We start from the raw sequence: 27,445 nt of genomic DNA on the forward strand, positions 1-27,445 counted from the left end.
TTTTGTTTCGGCCTCGTCTTCTCTATCTTCCCTTGTTCGATGTTAGACGATGGAGATGATTCTGCATGTGACGAGGCCGCGGGCCGCCGCTGTTTGATGTATTTTTCATGTGCTCAGGCTACTATTGAACGACGGGGAGAGGGAGGGGGACAGCCTGGAGGAGCGGCACTTGAATGGGGATGTTGTTGAAGTGGAAGGGGTGTTGGGAGGAGGGGGAGAGGGGGGGGGAGGTCGTGCGCTGTTGTGCCCGCAGCGACTGCATGTCAGGGGATGGGAGGGAGTGTACAGTACTTGAAAAGTCTGTCTGATGTAAGGCCTACCACACCTCCTACCCGAAAACACTCTCTCTCACTTACACACAATAGGCGCTCCACGATAGCCTCATAGAAGTAGCCTACAGTCCTTCGCCTATTTGTCACATTTATTTGATCAAAGTTATATGACAAGAATGAGACGTTCGAAAGCTTAGGATTTCACGGGCTTCTCTACTTTCTGCTCACCTCTGTCATTTCCCCGTTTCTACTGTTCTACCGTTATACTGTCTGGGAAGTGAGTCCAGTTTGGGAAGTGAGTCATTGGGTCGGTTAGCAGTCCATCGAGAGAGTGGATGGGAAGGAGGGAGGGGGAGGTGGAGGGAGATAAACATCACATAGGAGGGCCGACCGGAGGAGGGGAAAAACAGGGTGGGCGCCGAATCGTGTTTCTCTAGCCTATTAAGCGCTGAATATAACGGTAAGACAAGCCGATAAGTCTATTCAGAAATGTCGTTGTCAATCAGAGATTTTATGTAACCGCAGATAATAAGGGACATTTGGTTGTATTGGATGAGAGAAGAGAGCAAGCGATATGGGGTGAGCTTTTAGCGCAGCTGTTACGTAACGCACATCCGCGGTTAAGTCATTTGTTTTTTTATTGCGTTTTTATTTGGGACAAATAGCCTATTAGACTAGACTACATTATATTAGGCTACATTATATTTCACGATGCTTTTAGTGATGATGAAGTCGCTTTCATCGAACATCGCCGTTCATTCGATTATTTGTGGGCGACAAATCGCACGTCTTTAAAAAACATTTCTGCAAAATTAACTCATTCATTGAAGAAATAATGTTGAAGAAGGTTTTCATGAATATGATCTATTCGTTATAGCATGTCGTTCAGCAAAATGAGCATTTGCATTGAAAGCAAACGGACGCATCCTGGTAGTGACAGCTGTAGCCATTTATTTAGCCTTTATCATAGGCTAGAAATAAGGTTGCCGGTTTAATGAGTTTGCACAAACCTCATACGAATACGGCCTACTATGGGTAATACCGGATTGAGATTAAGTGTGTTATGCCAATTTAATCAGATAACTTCGTTCGCTAATCGAGTGTATATTTCCATGAGTCAGTCAAGCACGCGCCCGCGTGACCTGGGATGTCGGTCTCTGTGTCCTTCAGCACACCATGTGCCCACGCAGGGACAGAGAATGAGTGACAGTCCCCCGAAGTCAGGATTAGAAACATTTCCTTTCATTCATCACATTTCCATGTAAATATTTCATGGTAATGTGAAGTGCAACTGGAAACACTGTGCACCCCGATGTAGCCTCGAACAAGACAATAAATAATGCTCGTGTTGAGCTCAGGAATGTTGTTGTGGACCTAGTCTAATATTAAACATGTTTACATATCAGAAATATGATGAGGTTATCAGAACGAGAAGGAGTGAGAGTTGCGTCAGATTTGAACTCGAGGATGAACCTTGAAATAATTGATGAAAACATTTTCTCATTTCTCTCTCCCCTTATCCAAGTGAATCTCAGTCAAGGTCAAAAATGCTCCACCAAGACCGGCCTGTGAACCCTGCGTACGGGGGCCAGTCCTCCTCTCTACGTCTCCTCAGCAACAGTCAGCAGCAGCCCAACAGGAAGTGCGACAAGGACGGCAACTTCAACTTCCTGGGTGAGGAGGATGGAGCGTTGCTGGGGGATGAGAACCGTAACCAGATGCATCCCCGTAACCTGGGCCCCCTGGGTCGCGACCCGCCCCTCCCCTCCTCCACCCTGCACTACAGCCCCGGACCCCTGTCCCCCCTGTCCCGCCTGCCTTGCTGGAGCCCCCTGGAGCCCCTGCCGGAGATCGAGAGCGGGGACGACGGCTACGGGAGAGTGCCCCCCGACGGAGCGGAGGAAGGCAAGATGGAGGAGGAGATGGGGAGGATTAGCGATGACGACAAAGGGAAAGAGCTGGAGGGAGCGGAGGAGGAGGAGGAGGGGGAGGGGGAGGAGGGGGAGGGGGAAGGGGAGGAGTGGGGCGACAGCGACTCTGAGTTTGAGTTCAGCTACAGGTCCGGTGGCAGCCTGTCCTCTCTGAACATGGAGAGCGGAGGCGAGGGGGTCGGGGTGGGGGGGTGGGACCGCATCGGCGTGGGAGAGCCCAGGAGCGACCTGCAGGCGGCCGATGGGTCTGCCGCCACAGACCTCCTCTCTGACTCCACTAGGAAGTGGGACAGGGAGAGCCGGAGGGGCAGGAAGACGGGGCCGGGGGCCCTCCTGGACGACGGAGCCTCCTCTGGGTCGGACACAGACCCGTGCGGGGAGCTCCCAGAGCTGTTGGAGGCTGTGTGGACCCTGAGGGACCGGGAGCGCTTCAAGGCCCAAGAGATGGAGAAGCACCAGGTCCAGCTGACCATGTACCGCAGGCTGGCACTGATCCGCTGGGTCCGCACCCTGCAGGGCAGGGTCCAGGAGCAGCAGAACCGGCTGCAGTCCAGCTTCGACGTCATCCTCACACACAGGAAGGAACTGCTGCGCATGGGCGCCGCCACTGCACCCACCACCGCCGCCAGCCAATCATAGAGGGCGGGGCGGAGGGGGAAACAGGAAGTGTTCACCAGAGACCGCCGAATAACTGAAAAGGAATACAAAGGCATTGTCATCAGCTACCGGATATCATGTTTATATCCTAAACGTTTCCTAAATGAGACAATCTCCATGAATCCTCTGAAAGTCTACTCTGATGTTATGTTTAGGTTAGTGATACATTTTGTTTGGGCTTTATTGGCGTCCTACAGTGTTTATGCAAATGTATCAAATTAACTTTGTACTCGAGAGCCCAGTGGACCTAGTGCACTCACCATAGCCAAACAGAATATTGAAAAAGTATGAGATGAAAAGTTTATGAAGAGTTTAATATATGTTTATATCTACAAATGTTCTTCTATATGTGAATGATATATCGTTTGTCTCTCCGTGCCCAAAAATATTAAGAATACAACATATAAGATGTCATGCTTTAGATACGGCTTGTAGCCTGTCTTTAAATGATATGTCTTAATGATATCATGTTTGTCTCCTCAAGTGACTAATAAAATCATGTCTTACAGTTATATGTGTTGTTTTGTTAATTATAAGAGAGTGAATGAGAGAGTGAAAGTCTTATCAAATTATCTCAAGAAGATGCTTTTGGACTTTGCTCTCTGTCTGAACTAAAGTTTATTGTAGACTTAAATCTTGCTTGAAACCAACCTTGGTTGTTTTGGAGGCTATGTTTGTCAGAGTAGCTTATTGGAGAATGCATATCTGCTTAACAGAACGCCTTTGAGAATTGTTTGCGCATGTGTTGATCTTGACCTGGGGACCCCCCTCTCTCATTTAGATATGCTCTAACCGCCCAACATGAGTCCTATTTGGATTCTTTGTTGAAAACATGGATTTTACCCTTTGGTCCGTGACCTTTAAGTTACAATCGCTTCTTTATCTGTAAAACAAAGTTCGTTTGTGTCGCCTCATCACACGGTATGAGAGTGTGTGCTCTGTTGACACTGTTGCAGGGAACATATTTATATTGGTTCTCCACACGGCTATAGCTGTAGTATATGCGTCAGCCAGGACACGTACTTGTGTTAAAGCACAAGATTTAAGTAGGAGACCAGTCTGTTTCCAAGCATGGTTAGCCTACTGCGGAACTCTTGCCGCGGGCAGAGAACGTCTCCCCTGTGAGTTTGTGTGTGTATATGTGTGTGTTCACAGAGATACCAGCCTTCGCCACCTAATCTGCAGTCTGAGTTGAGCTGGTCCTGCAGTGTCCGGGTCCCCGGAGGAATCTGTTAATTTGCGCCCCGAGGCCCGCGGTCCTATCCGGCCCGGTGAGCAGCCGCCGGTCCAGTCGCGCAATAGAGCCAAACCCCGAGGCAAGTTTGGGATAATCCTCGGTTATGCCTCCGAACTCCGGGTGCTAAAGCTTATGTTCTAAGCTTATCGCCTCTCTTGGACGCAGGCATGACAGTTAAAGTGTGAGAGCATATTGATCTGTTGTTTTTGGCTTCAGCTGATGTAGGCCTATAGATGTAGGGCATCACAGGAGGAGGCGGGCGGGATAACACGTTTATTCTGTTGTCCTCGCTGTTGAACAATGTACGAACACCGTGTCCAAAAAGCGCATAGAAACGGTTCCACAACGGCACACTGAGAGAACCAAACCCTCCTCGATGCTGACATAGCACCGTGATAATTACACATATAAAGTCGCAGAGAAAACTGGTTAGGCCGTCAGTGTGAATAAATGACCAAAACCAGTAGCCGGATAGGCCTGAAGTCACCTTTTTTCCATTGGCCTTAATGGCAAAGGACCAATTCAACCAAAGTTTTCTTGGATGCACACATTGGACAAACTCAATTCCTTAATCTGCGACAGCGCCTTTAACGTTAAACACCGTGTCCTCACCCTGAACACGTCTCTTCCTCTCACAACGACACTGTATAATACCGCGCACCGCACCACGGGACACCAGGCAGAGTGTGACCGGGGCCCTGCTGGGTGCGAACAGCGGGCCCGGTGAAGGAGCACCCCGCCCGCGGAGACTCACGGCAGGGCAGGACTGCGGGACGCGCCACCGTCTCTCTCTCTCTCTCTCTTCGAGTAGAACTGCTAATTCTGTCGTTAAAAACGGTCGAGAGAGAGCAAGAAGGTGCGCACAGATGGCCGGGTCTAGACTCTCGAGGCACCGAAACTGTGTCAGGTGTTTCTGAAGTCTGTGCCCCTGCGGTCTTCGTGAAATAGTTCACCTGCTCATTAAACTTCAACAATAGAATTTACATTTTTAGCAGATCAGGTAACCACTCCTTCACCTTCAGTCAGGCGTTCGAACATAGGAGTGGATCTCGAGCTCTGCAGCCAATTGCATAGCCTATACCGGTTTTTTTACTGAAGATTTAAACCAAAGAACATACAAACCTAGAGTCCCAACTAGTTACTTTCTGAAAGGTGACGAAACCCACGAAGCAGACCTGAATGGACACGCCCCCTTTCCCCTTCGCGTAGAGTTGAGTGCGATTGGCGCATGCGCGCTGCTATCTGATGTCGGAGGGCAGTGAAACGAGTGGACGCTCTATTTCGCCCTTGGTCTCTACAATAGCTTTGATGAACGTTGCTCACGGGGGTGACGTCATATCCCAGTGTCTAACTGTAACAAAGATTTTTTTTTTAATAATTTGAAGATGGTTGAGTGGCTCGAAATCCAATGCTAGCCGTTGTCCACCCCGGAAACTAGCAACATAGCCACTGCAGGCATGCGCAGTGAGTGATAGGTTTCTTATTTCCTAATATATATTTGTGAAAGTAGCTCGAGAACAAAGTGGAAGCTAGTGGGAAGATATTTTAAATTGTGTCACAAATGTTTTTATTCATGTGTATCGGCAATTATTCACGAAGGCAGAGGATCTTTAAAATATCCTAAGACCCTGGACATTACACATGTTTAGCTCGTAAAGTAATAAACAAATGTTCATAGCCCTCCTATTGCTTCCCAGCATTGAAAATACGGCCCAGTCCTTATTTTTCCACAGACTGCGGATGGAAATGGATGCCGAGTGAACCCTCTGGCTCCTCCTATCTCCTTAGGACAGCTGTTCCACGTCCTGTCTTTCCCATTCAAGTCAGTTAAACATGCAGTTCCTATGCAGTGGCAATAGAGGGCGCACCTCAGTAAGGAGCAAACAGTTAACATTGAAGTAGTACCGCTAAAATGCTAAAAATCGATCTCCAAAATATATTAAAAAACGTTGTGCATTACCTTTAATTTTCCTAAATTATCTTTCCACTAATAATGAAATATAGACAATTTTCATTCTAACAGACTATCGTGTCCTTGGAAATAAGTCAGATAGTCTTTTAATATCTAAAAAAAATTCAGAAAGCCAATTTTTGGAAAATCTCCATTGGAGCCCATGTATGTTTTTGTTCTTTCGATTTTCATTTTAGTTAAATTATTTGTTGAGATATGACCTCATTTAAGGAAAATACTTGAGAGTAAGTTTGTTTGGCTGTTAAGGATGTTTAGCTTGATATCATGTAATAAAGACTTTAGATTTATTCTAAATTATATTGACTTGTTGTAGGCCTGTGTAGGCTTGTATTCAACATGCTTTGACTGTAAAGAAGAGCAAGTTTTCACTTATAAATGATGGTTACATTTCAATGATTCGCCTAATGTTATTGCCGTCTGCTACTTAGGAGCATGACTTCATCGTTTCAACCGTCATATACACTCACCAAACACTTTATTAGGAACACCTGTACACCTTCTCATGGTGGAGGTGGTGTAATGGTGTGGGGAATGTTTTCTTGGCACACTTTGGGCCTGTTAATACCAATCAATTATCTCTTGAATGCCACAGCCTATTTGAGTATTGTTGCTGACCATGTGCTTCCCTTCATAGCCACAATTTACCCATCTTCTAATTGCTTTGTACCATGTCACAAAGCAAAAATTGGCTCAAACTGGTTTCTTGGACATGACAATGAGTTCAGTGTTCTTCAGTGGCCTTCCCAGGCACCAGATCTGAATCCAATAGAACACCTTTGGGATGTGGTGGAACGGGAGATTCACAGATTGCACCTGAAAAATGTGATGCAGTCATGTCATGATGGACCAGAATCTCAAAGGAATGTTTCCAACATCTTGTGGAATCAGTGTCACGAAGAATTGAGGCTGTTGTGAGAGCAAAGGGAGGCCCTACCCAGTATTAGTATAGTGTTCCTAATAAAGTACTCGGTGAGTGTATGTTTCACATGACCAAGAAGCGTTCAGGAGAAACTGCATGACACTGTCAATGACTGAGGCAAGGAATTTCAGTCCGGCAGATGGCGACATTTCATCACAGCCTCGTTTGTCACTTTTTACTTTTATCAAATTGCGTGTTTAAAACGCAAGGTGGCAGTCTTCTGCATGGTCCGACAAAGTCGATGCAATCCCTCTGTTTTTTGAGTACTATACCCAGTTCTGTCTGATGATGAGTCCATATAGAGCAGACTCTCTCTCTCCCCTCTCTTCTTTCTCTCCCTTTCTTCCCTCTGCCTGATGTAGTGTGACAGTGCACTAGCCCCCAGCGCTCTGCTGGCGTGGAAACAATCAGCTTTGACAGAAAGGGGGTGGTGGGGGAGAGAGGATGGAGGGCAGGGGGTTGCGGCCTGCGGCCTGTGTATGATGAACTGGATAGAAGACCTGTCGCCAAAGAGAAAGACAACACATACAGTAGATAGATAGATAGATAGATAGATAGATAGATAGATAGATAGATAGATAGATAGATAGATAGATACATACATACATACATACATACATACATACATACATACATACATACAGTGTCCTGTGTAAATACTTGGACAGTGAAGTATTCTTTCTACTTTTGGCTCTATTTTAAATCAATTAATATGAGGTCAAAGTACAGATTGCCAGGTTTTATTTGAAGGTATTTGTATAAATAATGGTTTCATCATTGAGAAACGACAATACCTTTTATACATAGGGGCCCAATTTGCTTCCGCTAAAGAGCGCTGCGCAACACTAAAACCATGTGCAAAGACCATTTTGGTCATTTGGTGTCACCGCAAAGTGCATCTGCCACGACCAACACAAACATTGCACCAATATCGGCAGTAAAGTGGAGTTTTCAGAGGGTTGGCAAAGGGAGTGGGACAATTATCCGTTCCATGTTCAATAATTACCAATATGCGAAAACAGACTGTTATTTGATCATAACAGTTGTCGGGGATAATCCCTCATACTACCAGTACATAGTCTACAAAATATATGGATTTAGGGTTAGTGTATGTTCTCGCATTATAAAATGGTGCCCGCTATATTCCCTAAAACATGAAATGACCAATGTTGCATACATCGATCGTCGCTTTGTGCCAATTACTGATTAAATCATACAACCGTGCATGTATTTGGTGTATCAAATAAAATATGAGAATATCTTAAACACTGTCACAGACTACAGAAAAATAAGTAGATCAAATTCTACTTCTTCAATCCATGGCAATATTGGGAGGGGAGATAATATAAACGAGCATACACTAGACCTATGTAAGGCGTCCACCCACGCATGAAAGCCCCCACTGATCATTTGAACTGTACGCATCACAACAGGTTCATGTGCTCGACAATGACCCAGCGTCCTGACTTTCCTATGGATTTCTTTTTACGTTAAATATTGTCCACTGTTGCCAGGGACCCTAAGCAGGCCTAAATCAAACAGCTGTTTATAATGGTTATGACAGGGAGTCGTGAGGAGGATATAACTGATGATAAAATATATGACAAAAGGCGCGACAGGTTCATGAAACAGTTCTACAGCAGGGGCTCCAAGGTTGAATTTGGCGCCCACTCTAGGCTTGCTGTGTGGTTCGATTATGATATCGTAGACACTTAAGTCGTTGCCTACAACTGCAACTATGCTAATTATTTTATTGGAGCCTTGATCAGTGCAGCCATGAGACAATGGGAAATCCTGATTGTCGAGGATCTTCATCTCATATTCAGTTATCCCCACCCACTGTTTGCCGAGTCTCTCCACTAACTGAAACTTTGCTGAACGAAATTACCAATTTAGAGGCCATGGCGACTAAACCTTAATGTTGCGCAGAGCTCTTTAGCGTAAGCAAATTGGGGCCCATAGTCCTCCAATTTCAGGGCACCAAAAGTATTTATACAGATTCATATTATGTCAAAATTAAGCATGCATTTTCCGTATTTGGTAGCATATTCTTTGCATGCAATAACTGCCTGAAGTCTGCGACTCATTGACCTCACCAGATGGGTATCTTCTCTGGTGATGCTCTGCCAGGTCTGTACTGCAGCCATCATCAGTTGTTGTTTGTTTTGAGGTCTTTTTGGCTTATATGTCTCATCTTCAATTGGATTTAAATCTGGAGATTGACTTTCCACTTTTTGGCCCTGAAAAACTTAGTTGATATGTATGTTTGGAGTCATAGTCTTGCTGTATGATGAAGCACCTTTCAATGAGTTTGGAGGTATTTTCTTGTACTCGACCAGACAAGATGTTTCTGTACAGTTCAGAATTAATTCTGCTGCTGCTGTCAGCAGTAACATAATAAATGAAGACAATTTAGCCAGCCTCAGTGGCAGCCATGTCCAAACCACAACACCTCCACCATGTTTCACTGATTAGGTGGTATGCTGTGGATCTTGGGCAGTTCCTTTTTTCTCCACACTTTACTCTTGCCATTAGTCTGGTACATGTTCATCTTTGTCTCATCTGTCCACAAGACCTTTTCCCAGAATTTTGTACCTGCTTTTTAGGTACTTTTTAGAAAACTGTAACCTGGCCATCCTGTTTTTTTACGGTTACTCGTGGTTTGCTCCTTGCAGTGCACCACCTCTCTCGGCTGGTGACGTATTCTGTGGATGGTAGTCGCTGACACATTCATCCCGACCTCCTAGAGAGTGTTAATTTCTGGGCTATGAAAAAAAATCGGTCACCGGTATAAGACTAAATGTAAAATGAATAAATAATAAAAACAGAAGTTCTGTAATGTGGTTTTATTTGACCAGGTAGAGTATAAAGTTTAACATGGATTTCTGTACCGCCTCTCATGTACGGACATGACATTCAAGTATACATGACAATAAAAGTAGGCCTATACTTTGTGTAAGCATAGTACAGATTCAATTACATGACAATTTAAAGTACATTCACTTATCTTATACTTTGAGAAAGTTTGCCACAGAAGTACACAGTCAGTACAACTTTTGTGTACTTTCAGTAAGTATAGAAAAACATGAATGTATTTTAAGCATATTGTTTATACTTTTAAAATCTATTTTAAATACACTTAAGTATACTGTTCCTGCTTGGGTAGGCCTACAACTGGAGGCTTGATGCATCAATTGTTAGTCTGAGCAGGCCATCATTAGGCCTGTGATGGAGGCTATAGTGTGATTGATAGCCCTAATGTATGAAACCTGTTGATATGGCTAAGCTACAAAATGAGTAAAATAGGCCACTGCATGGAGTTCGCATCCTGTGCATGTAAATATATTTCAATGTAGCTTTGACATGGCCATTGATATATTACCTTCTGAGGGCCCATAGGCCTACTCACTTGTCTGCCTGCTTTCCCGAGTCTGATGCTTCGCTGTGGGGTTTATGTGGGCAAACTACAAGCCTGTTGGTGGGGTTGGGGTTCAGCTGCCTCGGCTGCTTTAACCAGCTAATAAATATGAAAACAGCGGGTTAAAACTTGTATTCGTTCTGTGCTTGAAAGGATTATACACTTCTATAGAGTCCCATGTTAATCCCGAAACCTCATAATGCCCAATGTTGTCCCATAAAACTGTGTCGGACAATAGAGGGAGAAAGGGGGCTTTTTCACGCATAAGGGGTTTTCACAAGAGCACAGAGAGAGCGGCCCGTCCACGACACGCCCATGGATTATGCGGCTGCCGGAGACAACGCGGCTGGGAGCGGCAGGTGCGTGTGCCAGACACGGGGGTCGCGAGGCCGGCCACCGTCAGGGAGCTGACTATGTCGAATGCGCGCAGCTGCCGGGAGGAATTTTGTTCAGAGATTGTCACATCCATTTAACTTGCTCTTTTACTCCCCCTTGAGATGAAGTGGTCTCTCGTGGCCAGGTCCCCTCGACGTCCTCTCTCTGTGGAAAGACTAAAGGACCGCTAAACGGTGACACCCCTTCCACAAAAGCGCGTGGGAGCACAACCCATCCCGCCTCAACACCGTGAAATTGTGGATTAAACCGATAAACGGTGCCACTGATACCGACCTCGCATTTCTTGGAAAATGCTAATTGAATGCCAAAATCTAGAAGGCAGGTTAAACAAAGTCTTACCACAATAACTCAGTCTATTCCCTTGACGCTCCTTTTATTCAAGCCCACATTTCTAAATCATGAACTGCAGCCCTATAGCCGAACACATGGCTAGTGTGAATGAAATCATTTCTGCAATACGGAATTTATCAAATAAAACATGTTATAATCTGTCAGCTCACATACTGATGTTGCTTTAATATACACAGAAAGGTCTGTGTGATAATCAGGAATCTTAGTTCTAAATATACCATGTCACATACCAGAACCTAACATCTTTGAAGAAATTGTATCTCTAAATATTGACTATAAGACCTACATGTTGTTACTTGCAGCAGCCCATTTTAACCCATACTACTCAGATGGCTCACACCACCACCTTGATCCCTAATCTCTGTCATTCAATTCATGGCCCATTCCAGAAGCTTCCCCGGGGCTATATGGGTCTGCACGTAATCCCCAAACTCACTCACACAGCCCACTGGGGTTTGGCTAAAGTGCTATGTCTGTCAAAGCAAACACCGCTTTTCACACCATTACTGGCAAAAAGGATTAATGCTCCCTCTATAATAAACAATAAGAATAAATAACAGCAACGTTTATCGGACACAACAGCAGTGTGTGTGTGTGTGTGTGTGTGTGTGTGTGTGTGTGTGTGTGTGTGTGTGTGTGTGTGTGTGTGTGTGTGTGTATGTGAAAGCTTTAGAGGTGTCCAGTATGTGTGTTGATGTGTAAAGATACCCATTTAAAAAACAGTGTGTCTGCTGAGGCTAATATAATTCATAATATTCTGCCATTTTATCTTGAGCAGTTTCAACACTTAGCCCTGAAATCTGTATCCATGGCTGCCAAAATGGACAGTGCAGCACTGAATATGAAACGAAATATGAAATAGTGTGATAAACTGGTAGATAATCATCTTTTCATTAAACTTTCATCCCGAGCAACTTAAATATTCAAGAGCCCAATTACATAGCTTGTATCTTTTTTCTTTAACAAGAGCAGTCAGGGTGAGTGTATCTCGCTTAAGGGTTCAGAGCGAGCATCATTATGGGATGGTCACGGGGGAGTTGACCCATCTCTCATGCGCTGGGCAGAAACCAGACACAGAGATGGAACAGGCTGATGGGTGTCTAAATAAAGGATAGACAGACAGAGAGAGAGAGAGAGAGAGGTGTATAGATTTTCCAGGCGGATAGTGGAAAGATGTGTGCATTGTGATGTGTGCCACAAACAGGGTGCGTGTGCATGACCGTGTGTGTGTGTGTGTGTGTGTGTGTGTGTGTGTGTGAGTGTGTGTGTGTGTGTGTGTGTGTGTGTGTGTGTGTGTGTCAGTGTATTAGCAGTCAGAGCACTGAAGCCCAGGGGCTATTCCTGTGTGTGCTTGCGATAAAGGGAAAAGAGAGGAAGTATAAGGGGGGAAGGGGGGAAAGAGAGAGGAGAGAGAGGAGGAAGTTGGGAGGGGGGTTGTGCAGAGATAGAGGGGAGGGGAGAAAGAGAGAGAGAGAAAGGAGGAAGGGGTGAGCAACCAGCAGGGCTGATAGAGCTTCCTCTGTGCTGTCAGAGCTCCTGGATCATGTCCCCATCGGGCTCTCTCTCTCTCTTGCTCTCTCTCGCTCTCTCTCTCTCTCTCTCTCTCTCTCTCTCTCTCATGAAAAGAGAAGAAGAGTGTCTTGGCAGGGTAATTAAGAATGGCCTCTAAACACAGGAGTATGGCAGGAACGCTCCAGATGAAAGTAAATGATTAAAATAATTACAGGCTGAGAGCTGACGAGCCGGAGTGTGGGGTGGCCGCCGGACATTTGTCGGTAATTAGATAATTAATCTGAATGCAAATGATGAGCCCTAACGAAGCAGTCAAGCTGAACCAGCGACAACTGCCGAGAGTGAAATGGGGAGAGAGAGAGAAAATATGAAAATGAGTACAGAATATCCAGCTTCCAAAGCTGCCCTGCCAACACAAAAGCAAAGCCAACACACACACACACACACACACACACACATCAGAATAGTAAATCAATAACTGTAGCAGCACTCCACTTTAGTGGAGCTTGTGAATAAACCACTCCTCACATCTCCACATCTCTAACTTTCACTCATTGTGACAAGTAGACGTGAATAACTTGTTAAAAATACACAAGTCTTCAAAGGGTGCCTGACACTCTGTAAGCTGGAGCTACTGCATAACAATTTGTAATGCTACAGGGTGTAACTGTTATAGAGCCAAAAGAGAGGGGAAAGAATGGGTAGCCTACCTATGGATTTATGAAGGTTTACTGCTCTCTCTCTCTCTCTCTCTCTCTCTCTCTCTCCCTCTCTCTCTCTCTCTCTCTCTCTCTCTCTCTCTCTCTCTCTCTCTCTCTCTTTCTTACATGTTCTATCCTGCATTCAGTACAGACTTCAAGATAATCAAATGAAAAGAGAAACCCCACTTGAAAACAAGTGGAAAGCAAAGAAACAGAAGAGGGTCTGACTGAATGCTGTACTATTCAACAAAAATATGTTTCTCATTGCACATGTTTATAAAGTATAAAGATGTTGAAAAAAGAGGATAATGAAGGAAGGGGATGTTGCAATATATAATCTGAGATGCTGCGTGTGTGTCTGTGTGTGTGTGTGTGTGTGTGTGTGTGTGTGTGTGTGTGTGTGAAACTCTGTTTTTTTTTTAATGTGTTTTTGATTTTGAGTTTGGTAACAGATGCCATTTTAAATGTAGTAGAACTCTCATAGATCGGCACAATAAAGTAAGCGTCTCTATCTCAATGCCATCATGAAGAACACATGATCAGACCTCAGTCACATGAACGAAGACGGCCTCATACCTCATCATTCGGTCCCGATGACGTGAATACTCTGCGCCTCTCATTCAATTTGCTGTGTAATCTGACTGAACGAACGAGGTTGGATTTTCAGTCGGAACACATTTATTTTTTAATTGCACATCTGAAGCTACAGTATGGAGTATTTGATCGGGATTCAGGGGCCAGACTTTGTCTTGGTTGCTGCTGATAACATTGCGGCTAACAGCATCATTCAGATGAAACACGGTATGACTTCGCTCATTTGAAGGCTAGCCACCTAGCGAGCTAGCCAGCTGGTGATACAACTCAAAGCCATTCAGTCAGGAACTAATCAGGATATATCTATGGAGTAAACACATTTTAGTCTGTCTGTTATATACACTATTTTGTGCTGAAACATATTATTATTATCAGCATCTGGTAGCTAGCTAGTTCGGACCCCACAACTGCTCTGCCTCCAGTAGCTGCAGTGTTAGAAAAGGAAGCTACATCAACATTAGCCACGATAACTTCACTTGTCTTCCGTTAATACTGTTGATGTACTTGTGATGTTGCTTCCCTTAGTGTAACTTCGATTTGGCTAGCTGTAGCGATTGAACATCTTCACTATGGTACGTTGGTAGCCACCACCAGCTAGCTAGCTAGCGTTGCTAGCTTGGCTTGTTGCAAGCTTAGCCAATATGAAAGTGAAAGTGAGTCGGAGAAGTTAGTGAACACATTTTCGTCCATGTCATTGTCTGTCTGCAAGAGTTCCAAGTCATGAAATCGCCTCCACCCACTGATTATGTCGCCTATCAGGGCTTCTGATTTACTACCCAGCTAAATGCGAGTTTATTTCTTTGATCAAACTGACTTGTAGCCAATATGAGCTACTTGTAATGTACTAGCTTCTAGTGTTAAAAAATGTCACTTGAAAATGACACTTGTCACAATGGCTAAACTTGTCAAAATGACTAAAACATTGCTTCTGGTTTTCAGACTACGACAAGATGTTCAAGCTGAGTGAGAAGATTCTACTTCTATGTGTGGGCGAGGCGGGCGACACGGTACAGTTCGCCGAGTATATTCAGAAGAATGTTCAGCTCTACAAAATGAGAAACGGTGAGTGTGATTCCTGGTTTCACCTCACAAGTATTTACATTGATGGCATTTAGCAGACGCCTTTATCCAAAGCGACTTACAACAAATAAAAGGAAAGGTTAAAAGAAAGGTTCCCACCCACTGACCCACCACCACAGATAGCTAATGTCATTAGGCCTCTTCTTTTTGACTACCGTCTTATCTTCATTTAATTCAATGTACAGTGAAAAAGTACTCATATAATGTGTTTCTTAGTTCCTGTTCCCATCTGTTGATGTGGGCGTCCATGGATGTGTCATGGTCTTCCACTAATTTCACTCTTCCGTCTGTTTTTCAGGGTATGAACTCAGTCCATCAGCAGCGGCTAACTTCACACGGAAGAACCTTGCCGACTACCTTCGAAGCAGGGTGATTATTTTCTCTAGCAAAAACCACCGCCATAAGTGTAGAGGCCGTATAACAATTCACATGACTCATATGAACACTTCTCTTGTTTCTCACACAAAAACTCTCACACACACACACATTCCGTCTCCCTCCCGCACTCACACACCTCTCCCTGTCTCTCTCACACACACACACACACACACACACACACCTCTCCCTGTCTCTCTCACACACACACACACACACACACACCTCTTGCTCTCTCTCACTCGCGTGTGCATGTGCACAAAGAACTTAAATGTAGCTCTTATCACACAACTGCTTTGACTTGTGAAAACATCGGCCCTAAATTAGATGTCCAACTACATCACATTCATTAGCTTCATGCACGCTGAATTGCTAAGCATCTCATTACGGAGCTGCAACCCTCCTGTCTGCTGCTGGCGGTGAACACACAGCACCCCTCCGCTCCCTGCCTCACCACAGACGGTAGAGAAACGTTAAATGACCGCCACTTATTCTGATAGCTTCACAGGCTAGTCCCGTACTGGAAGGCTAAGTCTACCAGACCAATGTGCTCGCCACCGATTTCCCTGCTTCATTAAAGATGTACTCCACAATAAACATGAACCGTGAACATGTTCTTGCTACTGGAAACTGTAAAAGCGCTCCTTCTTTCTCAGCAGCTTTTTTTAAAACCGTTATGACAAAATAATACGGTAGTATCGAATGAAGCGGCAATACGTTTTCCCGTAGGGTTGGTATCATGGCTTTGGTGCCGTTGTACGGTGCAACGTGAGTCCTTCAGCCCTCTGTTACGGTGCTGCTGAGAGTTGTCTATGAGTGGTATGTTAGAGTGGTGCCAATGAAATTACTGGAGGCTTCAAATAGCTCCAAAAATTCCTTCCCGATTTATCCATTGGTCTAAAATATGTAAGTGGGCGTGGCTAACAAGACTTCAGACAGACAGAAATGGCGGAGGAAAAAAAAAAAAAGGCAGTTTCAGCCCCAAAAGTCATGGCTACCCTCAAATAAAACAATAAAACTGCCACAATTTTGGAATATCTGTCTTGAATTGTTTTAACCACACAAGTTTAAGTATAGCTAAAAAGTTTCGCGGTTGAATTTCTATTTCAGTTTTCCAAAATGAAAATCTCAACGAACAATATTTCTCAGACTGGCTCGCCAGGCAAACAAACGGTTGCCTGGCAACTTGCTCCATTGGTTTGCGTGAAAGAACTATTTGAGTCTCCATAAGCGTTAGCCAATAGAAAATGGACCCCTTCATTGGCGAACCCTCTTCTAATATACCACTCTGGCCTAACCTATGAGTTCAGGTGGGAACTCATCCTTACCTGTAGTAGTGTGTCTCAGTGTGGACACTGGTCCTATTTTGACAGAGCCACAAACCTTCATCAATATGTTATGAATCGGTGAAGATGGCGCTCTATTCTCAAGAGGACACAACACCTGCGCCAAACACGTAATGCAACCCTCCCTGTCCTCCCTCGAGTGTGTGTGTGTGTGTGTGTGTGTGTGTGTGTGTGTGTGTGTGTGTGTGAGAGAGAGACCATGATAGTTGTCTGGTATCCATCTCTTGAATCTCATCTGGATGCAACGGGTTAAGGTGTTGGGAAGAGTGCAGCCGTTGCCTGTCACAATAGCAGAAGGGGGAAAATAATTACAAAATACAATTAGTGCGGCGGGGGAGGGAGGTGGGGTACACAGGAGGGAGGAGGGGGGGGGGGAGAGATCCCAGGGGCTTAGAACCAGACCCAGAAGTCAACACGGCACAGACGGTGTGAGAGTCGGCGTGCCGTCGTCTGCGAATACTAGTTTCATTGTATGGTCTAGATATTTAAATAACATTACACATCCTGAAATGTATGCTTATCAAGGTTACAATCCTTATTGATGTAAACAGAATCTTCTTCTGCGATTTGCACAGGGTTCCCAAAAGTATTCAGAATCTGAATTGAAAGCAGTTTCTCCTCTGCATCCCACACCTACCTTTTAGCTACACTTTGCTATTCATGCCCACCCTGGAGCATATAGACAACGTTCACATATTCTGTAATGTAAACATGTTTTTATTTTTTTCGTCGAACATGTCAGTATTTTTTTTTTCTTCTCATGATGTCCACCTGAACGGAGTTACGCTCCTCTGTTTGGCTTAGAAGAGGACTCTCTGGTGGTTTGAGACCACAGGGGAGCGGTGGTAGCGTATAGCTTGGCAGGAGGGGGGGTTTCATGTACTGTGTACCTGCCAGGCGTCCAAAACAACAACTGGGCTTTCTGATAACCCCAGGAGTAAGCAACGAGCTTCAGACGAAGAGGAAGGCTGAGACAAGAAAAATAAATGGCAAGCATCATCACCTGAGGCCTCAAATATGCTGCATGCATTTCAGAATCCATACATATGAAATGCACCTGATAGAAACAGGTCTCTACTTGAAATTGTAGTGGTGTTGATTATTTATTTCACTGCAAAAATCCATAGTCTTGAATATTCACCCTTGAGTTAGGCCCAAAGAACAAGGGCTAGATGCTATGTAACCTCTCTGTTAGCATGGTAGCTTGACACCTAACCCCTCTGTTAGCATGGTAGCTTGACACCTAACCCCTCTGTTAGCATGGTAGCTTGTGTAAAGATTTGGCAGCTTGTTTAAAGGCTTCAGCAACAGTTTGTCTCGTTCTACCGTCACATATGGGGTTTTCTTTTTTAGAACAACACAGGCACAAATAATTACTAGTGCCATATTGCACTAGGCTCCCCTGCTCCAGCACAGATGAACAATTAATACAGCAGATTGAGGAGAAATGCCAATAAAGAGAACATGTCCTGGGGCACGGTGAAAAAGAGGGGGTGGGTAGAGGGAGCACTGGGTAGTGGAAGAGGAGATGGAGAGGCTTGGAACACTATGGTTTACAACCATCACTCACTACCTTATCCCCAAGCCCTACCGTATCCCCTTGCACCAACCATATAACCATCACTATCCCCCTAGCCCCCAGCCGTACAACTAACTCTCTTTCTAATACAATGACTACAGCTGTACACTAATAGCCTTCGTGTAATTGGTGAAGTTATTTAGAATACTGTGGGTGGGTGTGTGAATATGTTTGTGTGTGAGTTGAGGTGGCAGGTTTACCCAGCATGCTGCTTCGTGCCCTGTGAGGTGACATGAAGGAAGGAAGGGTTATTTTGATGCCACAGCTGTATTGTTACATTGTACCCTGTGAGGCAGGTGGGGGTGATGCCACTGGGATGCCCCCCCCCCCACACACACACACACACACACACACTCTCTCTCTAACCTAACTCTTCTCCACAGGGAGCGTAACCAAAGCCAGCCTTTTCCCTGTGGCAAATATCTCACCTCAAACACAAATGGATATGAGGACAGGTGTTCAGCTGACGTTAGTGTTGAGGCTAGGTAATGCCACACAATCCACATGGCTGGTGGCTCTACTCTCTGGCGTGGTGACAGTCACACTACTAGCACACGTTAGCGTTAGCCACGGACCTCCACCACCAGCCCCCACAGCATCAGTGTATGATAACTCTGTCTTGTTGAAAATGCTGCGATATTTCTTCTACAATCCAGAGGACCTAGACGCCATGACTGATTTGAGAAACTCGAATTTGTCCTGATGGAGGGATTTATAACAAGGAGGGAGGAGGGCAGAGCAGAGATGAGGCAGCTGAAAAGGCTCATTGGAAGTGAGAGGCTGGAAGGGTAAAAGAAGTAATTTAATGGCGAGGGAAGGAGAGAGGGAGAGACGACTTCAGAAGTTTTTAATGAGCGCTGGCGTTCCTCCAGGGGGTAGGGTGAAGGCGGGAGAGGAGGCGACGCAGGGAGCAGCGGGGGTGCCGGCTCCCAGCAGATGTCACACTGCCGGTGACACCGCGACCCCCCCACCCCCCTCCCTCGGCCCTCCAATCCATGTCGAGGCAGTTTCACACTCCTCCCCAATCCCCTCTTACTGTTGCTGCTGTTGTTGTTGTTTAATCTCCTATTTTGTTAAGTTCAAAACCAAAGCCGATAATTGGCAGTAGCAGTTTTAAACGCGTTGAAAAAGAAACTGTCCTGGTAACTTTTGTGTTGTTTTTTTCTTTTTTTCTTATTCATCTATGCTAAGCTGGCACTCCAATGGCCACCACCCACCTGAAACACTCATAATTGATATTCTGATTGATATACTGAGTGTTTTGATCTGAGTTGCGTTATGTATCACGTCGTTAACTTTCATCGTCAGATTTCCGAATTCTACGATTATTATTGTTATTGATTTTTTTTTAAAAAGTGTTTTACTACTCAAAGTACACTAGCCTAGCTAAAGCGCAACTCAAGGTCCTTAGTTCTCCGTACCAGACCTCAGAGTCCAGGGAGGCCCTTTAATGTTGTGTGTTGCAATGGTTGGTGTACCCCCTGTACCACTGGCTGGGATTATAACAGCGTCACCTATAGGCTGATTGCATTGCCATTACATTTTTCAGAGTAGTGGTGGACATGGATTTTCATTTTGCCGAAATTGAAAAAATGTCATCATTCTGTTTTTGTGATATTTAATAGATGGCGAAAGAATTTTTAAAAAAAATCCTTCAATTACAATTGGATTTCATCCCTCTGGGCTTGAACCACCTAATTAAGACACATCATACCATAACACCCTCTCCACCATGTGTCACAGATGAGGTGATATGATGTGAATCTTGGGCAATTCCTTTTTTCTCCAAACTTTCCTCTTGCAATCACTGGTACATGATAACCATGCATCTTATCTGTCCACAACACCTTTTTCCAGAACTCTGCAGGCTTTTTAGGTACTTTTTAGCAAACTGGCCATCCTGTTTTGAGTGTATATTGGTTTGCACCTTGCAGTGAAGCCTCTGTAGTTTGACTTCTGCGGATGGTAGTCCATGACACATTCACACATCCCTCCTGGAGAGTGTTCCTGATCTGTCAGACAAAACGGTTGGGGATTTTTCTTAATTATTGTTATTTTTCAGTCATCCACTGTAGAAGTCTGCCTTGGCCGACCAGGCTGTTTGCGATTTCTGAGCTCACTAGTGCTTTCTTTCTTTTTAATGATGTTCCAAACTGTTGATTTTGGCAAGCCTACGGTTTTGGCTATGTTTCTCAGTTTTCTCCCCCCAGATTTTTCAGCCTCATAATGGCTTCCTTGACTTTCAGTGACACCTCTTTGGTCTTCACTGTCCCAATATATCTGATATATATTTCCTCTCCCTCTCCAGACACCGTACCATGTGAACCTCCTGCTGGCGGGGTATGACGAGACAGACGGCCCAGGCCTGTACTACATGGACTACCTGTCTGCTCTGGCCAAAGCCCCCTTCGCTGCCCACGGATACGGAGCCTTCCTCACCCTCTCCATCTTGGACCGCTTCTACAGGCCGGGTACGGCATCTTTCTCTCTCTCACTGTCTTTTACTATTCCCCTCTTTTCCTTGCTTTGTCTTCACCTCTTCCTTCCTCCCTCCCTCGCTCTGTCTCTGTCAAGCTCTCTCTCACCATCTCTATCTCTCTGCTTTTCCCCTCTTCCTCCGTATCCAGTTCTTGCTCTCTTCCCATCCCTTTCTTTTTCCCCTTACCCAGTAGAATCCCGTCCTGTCCCATGGTTGTAGAGATTGGTTGTTAGTGTGAACCTGTCAGGATGTTCTCTCACCAGCCTCTCACTGTCCCTCTAATCACCCTGTCTTCAGATCTCACTCGTGATGAAGCCGTGGAGCTCCTGAAGAAGTGCATTGAAGAGGTGAGCTGGTCTTCTTTCATGTGTGTAAATCTCTGCAGCAGCGGGTTCTCAGCTCCTGGTAATGAGATCCACTACGGCCCGAGTCGGCTAGTTTGTTCTGATTCCATGAAATATATGCAAAGTTACAGTTCCCCGTTGAGAGAGCAATAAAGTTTTTCCATTTACGAAAAATGGTTGTGGGGCCGTTGATGCTTCCAGTCTATTCAAGGTTTCATCTTAGAAGAGAGATTAAACTGATTTCATATCATAAGGAACTGCCTTAAAAATCCCCCTTTCATAGATTTAATGTAAATTATATCAGATTCGTTTTCAACAATATTCCAGAGCTGTTATTTGTTTTAGTAAGCTATGATCTAACACCCTCCCCCCCCCCCCCCCCTCCCTCCCTCCCTCCCTCCTCCAGCTGAACAAGCGCTTCATCCTGAACCTGCCTTCCTTCAGTGTTCGTTTGATTGACAAGGAGGGCATCCATGACCTGGAGAAGCTGCCCCTGGGCACCAAGTGACCGCTCACTGTTGACTTCCCCCTGATGCCCTCATTTTGTACCGTAGACCTTCTCTTTATGTTTCAATAAAATGTGACACACTGTTGAGCTCTTTGTCCTGTGGTGCTTTCTGTGTCCCCTGTAAGAGAACAGCCTCCTGGCTCTGTGCTGTGTACTCTGTACTGTACTCACTGGTATGTATGTGTGTTACCATGCAGGGAAATGAAAAGCTATTTGTTTATTAAATGCTGTTCAATTTCAGTTGTTTGTCTGTATGACAAAGACTAACCTAGGCTCCCAGTCTTTCTTCTCACGTTTCAAAGGAGGCGTGAGAACAGGGTGATGTGGAGGCACAGCTTCGTGAGAGTATAAATGTTCAAATGCGGAACAAGCTAACAAGCTTCATACAGATCAGTCTTTGCTGAAAGGCATTTGTGTTGAAACAGTTAGGGGCTTCACACACAGGGTCCAGCTGAAACATACTAATGCGCTGTAGCACATATATTCTTTAGGGTTAGGGTTAGGGTCATTTTCAAAATGTCATTATCTTTCTAATAAAATGCCTGAAATAAAACCTGTATGACATATTTGAAAATATACTAGCCTGTTATGTTTACATTAAAATCATATTATTACAGATATAATCAACCGTGATTATGAATGTTTTTGGTGATAAATGTCCTATACAGTATATATGGATATACAGTATAGCGTGTTCCTTCATGTACACCTTCATGTACAGTATTCAGTGTATGTTCAAATGTAGACTGACTAATTAGCCAGTCGTCATAACAACACTGATCACTGTCATGTTCCTCTGCATGGCCAGACAGCCTGATGAGGGAAAACTAGGCCACAATAGTTAACATTAAGCCATATAGAGAGAGAGACAGAGAGAGTGAGAGTGTGTGTGTGTGTGTGTGTGTGTGTGTGTGTGTGTGTGTGTGTGTCCATCTCTCTCTCCCTACCACAGACAGGTGATTAATAAACATTAAACAATCCCTCCTCTCCCAAACACACCGGAATCTGACGGGAAGAGCAGCATATGTTTGCCTGGAGGCATAGAGAGATGGAGAACAGCCCCGCTGAGTGTGAGATAGGGAGAGGGAGGGAGGGAGGCAGGGAGAGAGGGAGGGGGGCAGGTCACAGGGAGATGGAGGGATGGGGGAATTGACACTGGGGGTGATGGGGAGGAAGGAGTGAATGAGAGAGGGAGGGAAGCAGGTAAGGAGGTGTAGAGAATGGAGAGAAGGAGCAGATAAGAGAGGTTGAGTAACAGATGGGGTGAGGAGGAGGGGGACGGAGGGAGCCGGGGTGTGTGTTGTGCTCTGGGGTCGTGGTTATCTCGGCGCAGGGTGGGGAAGAGACACAGTTGCGGCTGCTGTGTTGGTGAGGGATCGCTTTCACCAGATCATGCCGGCGTAAATGGGCTCCCTGCATTCTGAGTGGCCCCTGGGGTGCACATTCGCATCAGTAATTATTATTTTGTGTGTGTGTGTGTGTGTGTGTGTGTGTGTGTGTGTGTGTGTGTGAGAGAGAGAGAGAGAGAGAGAGAGAGATTGGAGCACGGGAAGTGTATATCTGAGGATAAACCTTGAACTACTTTTTTTATTTTTATTAATTAATTTAATTGTTGTCTGTCAGAAATCTATATATATAGAAAAAAAAAAATATATATATGCTATGAATGCAGGTTTTATATATATATATATATATATATATACACACACACACACTCACTAAACACTTTATTAGGAACACTATACTAATACTGGGTAAGGCCTCCCTTTGCTCTCAAAACAGCCACAATTCTTCGTGACTGGATTCCACAAGATGTTGGAAACATTCCTTTGAGATTCTGGTCCATCATGACATGATTGCATCACGCAATTCCTGCCGATTTTTCAGGTGCACTTTCAAGCTGTGAATCTCCCATTCTACCACATCCCAAAGGTGTTCTATTGGCTTCAGATCCGGTGACTGGGAAGGCCACTGAAGAACACTGAACTCATTGTTATGTTCTTGAAACCAGTTTGAGACAACTTCTGCTTTGTGACATGGTGCATTATCATGCTGGAAGTAGCCATTAGAAGATGGGTAAATTGTGGCCATGAAGGGATGCACAAGGTCAGCAACAATACTCAAATAGGCTGTAGCATTCAAATGATGATTGATTGGTATTAACGGGCCCAAAGTGTGCCACAAAAACATTCCCCACACCATTACACCACTCCCACCATAAGAAGGTGTACAGGTGTTCCTAATGAAGTGCTCAGTGAGTGTGTATATATATGATTCAATGTATAATGGTGATGCAATTTATTAATGGTCAGTTGAAGTTGTTCAGCCACTGATATTTTAAAGAGGCATATATTTAACTCATTTAACTAATATGTAGAGTTATGATGGGATGAAGATGCTGAATAAACCCATATGCTCCTGGTGATGAGAAAACATGAAACCCAGTTGTTGTTATTCTTTAATAATATATTACATTTATGCCGTAATACAATAATAATAATAATAATAATAATAATAATAATAATAATAATAATAACAGCAATAACAATAATAATAAACATACACAATAAGTACAAAATGATTTGTGTTTTTTTCCTTCATTTACCAACACCTACCCTCCCCTCAAAAAGTAATAATTGGTATCTCCCTTAGCTGCCGTTGATACCATTCCCCAACGCATATCCCAAAACCCAGTCACCCCAAAACCCAGTCACCCCAAAACCCAGTCACCCCTCAACCACAGAATAAACTGCTCATCGTACGGGGTGGGGTTGACAGTTGTCCAATGTTCAAATGCGGAACAAGCTAACTGCCAAGTTGTTATCCTGGATATGGCTTCAGGTGAGTCGTGATGGTTTGAAGGTGGGTCCGGTCCAGGCAGTCAAACAGAAGGGAAGAAGGGAGGTCCTATGAATGCAGGTAAGAGAACTGTGAACAACAGGGACATGGAGCCAGACCTCGTCCTGAAATGTCATTGGCAGTCGGACAGGACGTTGCTGTAAACCACAGCTGCTGTGAGAGGAGGTCCATGCGTCTGACACACATACAGTACACAGATCACCACCCCTCCGGGTGCAGGGGACCAGAGTCACGGAGAGGGGAGAGAGTCTCAGTCTTTGTCCTCTGACAGGAGCCTAAGATGGAGGACGAGGAAGGGAGTCATTTACGGTGCTTCATCTCCTTGTCGTGATGGCTCTTCCCACCGCTCTCTCCCTTCTCCAGCATCTTGATGGCCTCCAGGAGGTAGCTCTGGAAGGCAGAGAGGGCAGCGCAGATGGCTGGGGTACCAAAGCCGTGGGTGACGAGGCTGAAGTGGGTCAGGCTGCCCTGGACCCCCGGTTCTAGACAGGGGTTGGGGCGACTCGCCCCAAGAGGAGACCGGTCCTGGGACATCAGGTCCACAAACTCCTTGCAGATTTCCCTACAGGATAAAAAAAAAAGTGGGGTTAACAGAGAAATCGTTTGTCTTGGCATGTTTGTTATGTTTGGCACAAAGTTCTTCATTGACATAATACAATATTGTACTTGGTATGGTTAGGGTTAGGGTTAGGTAATAGGTAATATTGTTCCTTCTGTGTACTACAATTCCGGCATATTTTATGTCGTTAATGTTTTATAAACTATAGAATTCAATTCTACCTGTCAACATTTTCAAAATGTAATATTTAAATGGGACAGTTGTTGCTCTCATTGATACTGGACCATTTCCTCTGCTCACTGCACACAGTAGTTGAACATGTCTTTTCAGTTTTCGGTCTCTACCACTATGTCGACGGAGAGTTAATAGCGTGTTAGAGGCAGGGGAGGCCGGTGGAGGTAGACATCGGAGGATGGGCCCATTGCAATGCATGGAACGGAATGAGGAATGGTATCCAACACGCGTGTTGGATACCATTCCTCATTCCGTTCCATGCATTACAATGAGCCCGTCCTCCGATGTCTACCTCCGCCAGCCTCCCCTGGTAGGAGTATAAGTGAAAGCCACGTTTGCACTAAGACTGGTATTTACACCATTAGGAGACAGCCCTAAGAGGGAGACTATGTGCTGTGTGAGTGAAGCCGGGCCAGACGGGGATCAGAGACTCACTTGGTAGCTAGCAGCATGCTGCGCCGCGTGGGAAGCTGCTCCGGGTCGCTCTGTCTACACAGATACTCAGCTGTCGCCCGGGCAGGGAACTCTGTCTCACACACGTAGCCAAAGTCACGCGCCAGGTGGACTGCCTCACCTGAAGGAGGAGGAGAGGGAGAGAGAGAGGGAGAGAGAGAGAGAGAGAGAGAGAGACAGAGAGACAGAGACAGAGAGACAGAGAGAAAGAGGGAAAGAGAGAGAGAAAGAGAGAGAGAGGGAGGGAGAGAGAGAGAGAGAGAGAGAGACAGAGAGAGACAGAGAGACAGAGACAGAGACAGAGAGACAGAGAGAAAGAGGGAAAGAGAGAGAGAGAGAGAGAGAGAGAGAGAGAGAGATGAGCTGAGGTCAATGTGGAGGGTTGGCTAGAAATAAGGCAAAACTCATAAAAAAGCTTTTATGTGAAACTCTTGGTTTGATTTATGATCCAACAATCATTCATGGTACTGAGCAGTGTGTTCTTTGTTATCTTTAATATATTTTTTCTGTGATTGTGCCAATGAATTCTTGCAACAACAAAAAAAAGGGGAAAAAAAAGGAAATTGTTTATAGGGACAGTAAATGCTATTGAGATTGAGAGAAATTTGACATCAAAGTGTGTGTGTGTGCGTGTGTGCGCATGTGTGCGTGCATGCGCGCATGCGTGCGTGTGTGTGTGTTCGTATGTGTGTGTATGCATGCGTGTGGGCGTGTGTGTGTGTGTATGTCATTCTGGGCCTCTTACCCTCCACTAGAGCCGTGAGCAGAGTGACATTGGCTGCCTTGCGCCGGCCTGCGGGGAGATTGAGCCCAATCTTCTCCAGACGCTCCCTCAGACAACGCCCACCATTCTTTGACTTGGCCCTGAGGGAGGAGGAGAAGAGCAGCTCAGCAGACCTGTCTGTGTGGCCACAACAACCCTCTGTGTCCCTGGCTGCTCACTCCTGGTCTGGCTACACACACACACGTCTCTAATGCTCTACACACACACACACACACACACACACACACACACACACACACACACATGTCTCTACATCTCTACACACACACACACACACACACACACACACACACGCACACACACACACACACACATCTCTACATCTCTACACACACACACACACACACACACACACACACGCATGTCTCCCTATGGCCACACTCTCCTGTCTTGGAACATTCATTTTCAGAACTTTTGTTGCCCTTTTCAACCGTCAGATAAGGTGCCAAGGCAGTGAAAGCTCATTTAAAAAACAAAAAAGCAGCCTATTAAAAAAAATTATAATAATAAAAAAAATTGAATAATCTAACAACTTCTATTATTTTCAATTATCTTCAATTTGCCGTCACGGAAGGGGACCGCTTCAAACAGAGTCAGTGGGGCTACGCGTTCTCTAGTTCATCGTCGTGCGCTTTCTGTCCAAGCCCCTCCCCTCTCCTCTCACCTGCGCAGGACTCCGCCCAACAGGGAAGCGTTGAGACACTCGGGCGGGGCCAGCCGTCGCTGCACCTCCCCCACTGTGACCTTGTACTTGGAGGTGGAGCTGAGCAGGGAGAGGCGGCCGGGCACGGAGCAGAACACCTCCCCTGGGTTGGACACGGATCCCATCCCCAGACACTCCTTACTGAGGGAGAGGGCTGAGAGAGATGAGCCATTCAGCTTGGA

General features: G+C 45.2%; 3 protein-coding genes across 4 annotated transcripts in view; 2 read left to right on the plus strand and 1 right to left on the minus strand.

The window, feature by feature from the left end:
• The first annotated feature begins 657 nt into the window (after positions 1-657).
• Positions 658-3,359, plus strand: c19h1orf216 (chromosome 19 C1orf216 homolog). 2 transcript variants are annotated; one of them, XM_083680268.1, is made up of 2 exons: positions 658-732; positions 1,798-3,359. In XM_083680268.1, the coding sequence occupies exon 2, from the start codon at positions 1,820-1,822 to the stop codon at positions 2,840-2,842; it is 1,023 nt and encodes a 340-aa protein (XP_083536394.1). In that variant the 5' UTR covers positions 658-732; positions 1,798-1,819; the 3' UTR covers positions 2,843-3,359. The 2 variants fall into 2 exon arrangements, with proteins under 2 accessions (XP_083536394.1, XP_083536393.1); XM_083680267.1 differs by lacking the exon at positions 658-732 and adding an exon at positions 773-851.
• A 10,597-nt stretch (positions 3,360-13,956) lies between these two features.
• psmb2 (proteasome 20S subunit beta 2) lies at positions 13,957-21,758 on the plus strand. The gene is made up of 6 exons (XM_083680422.1): positions 13,957-14,167; positions 14,900-15,022; positions 15,339-15,409; positions 20,649-20,811; positions 21,117-21,166; positions 21,570-21,758. The coding sequence occupies exons 1-6, from the start codon at positions 14,077-14,079 to the stop codon at positions 21,669-21,671; spliced, it is 600 nt and encodes a 199-aa protein (XP_083536548.1). The 5' UTR covers positions 13,957-14,076; the 3' UTR covers positions 21,672-21,758.
• Positions 21,759-24,830: 3,072 nt separating this feature from the next.
• tfap2e (transcription factor AP-2 epsilon) overlaps positions 24,831-27,445 on the minus strand; it is a gene marked incomplete at both ends in the record, with an annotated part of 8,830 nt that continues 6,215 nt past the window's right edge. The window contains 4 exons of the mRNA XM_083680075.1: positions 24,831-25,092; positions 25,759-25,897; positions 26,522-26,640; positions 27,225-27,445. The exon at positions 27,225-27,445 is cut by the window's right edge and continues 11 nt beyond it. Of these exons, the coding sequence (XP_083536201.1) occupies positions 24,831-25,092; positions 25,759-25,897; positions 26,522-26,640; positions 27,225-27,445 (741 nt within the window). The remainder of the gene's footprint in view (positions 25,093-25,758; positions 25,898-26,521; positions 26,641-27,224) is intronic.

This window comes from Argentina silus, assembly GCF_951799395.1.
Source record: "Argentina silus genome assembly, chromosome: 11".
Classification (NCBI taxonomy): Eukaryota; Metazoa; Chordata; class Actinopteri; order Argentiniformes; family Argentinidae; genus Argentina; species Argentina silus.

What these genes read in the sequence shown, in the direction of transcription:
- psmb2 (XM_083680422.1), top strand. Translation starts at nt 14,077, where the DNA reads ATGGAGTATTTGATCGGGATTCAGGGGCCAGACTTTGTCTTGGTTGCT. An exon ending in CATCATTCAGATGAAACACG is followed by an intron (nt 14,168 to 14,899) that starts GTATGACTTCGC and finishes TCTGGTTTTCAG; the next exon opens with ACTACGACAAGATGTTCAAG. An exon ending in TGAAGAAGTGCATTGAAGAG is followed by an intron (nt 21,167 to 21,569) that starts GTGAGCTGGTCT and finishes TCCCTCCTCCAG; the next exon opens with CTGAACAAGCGCTTCATCCT.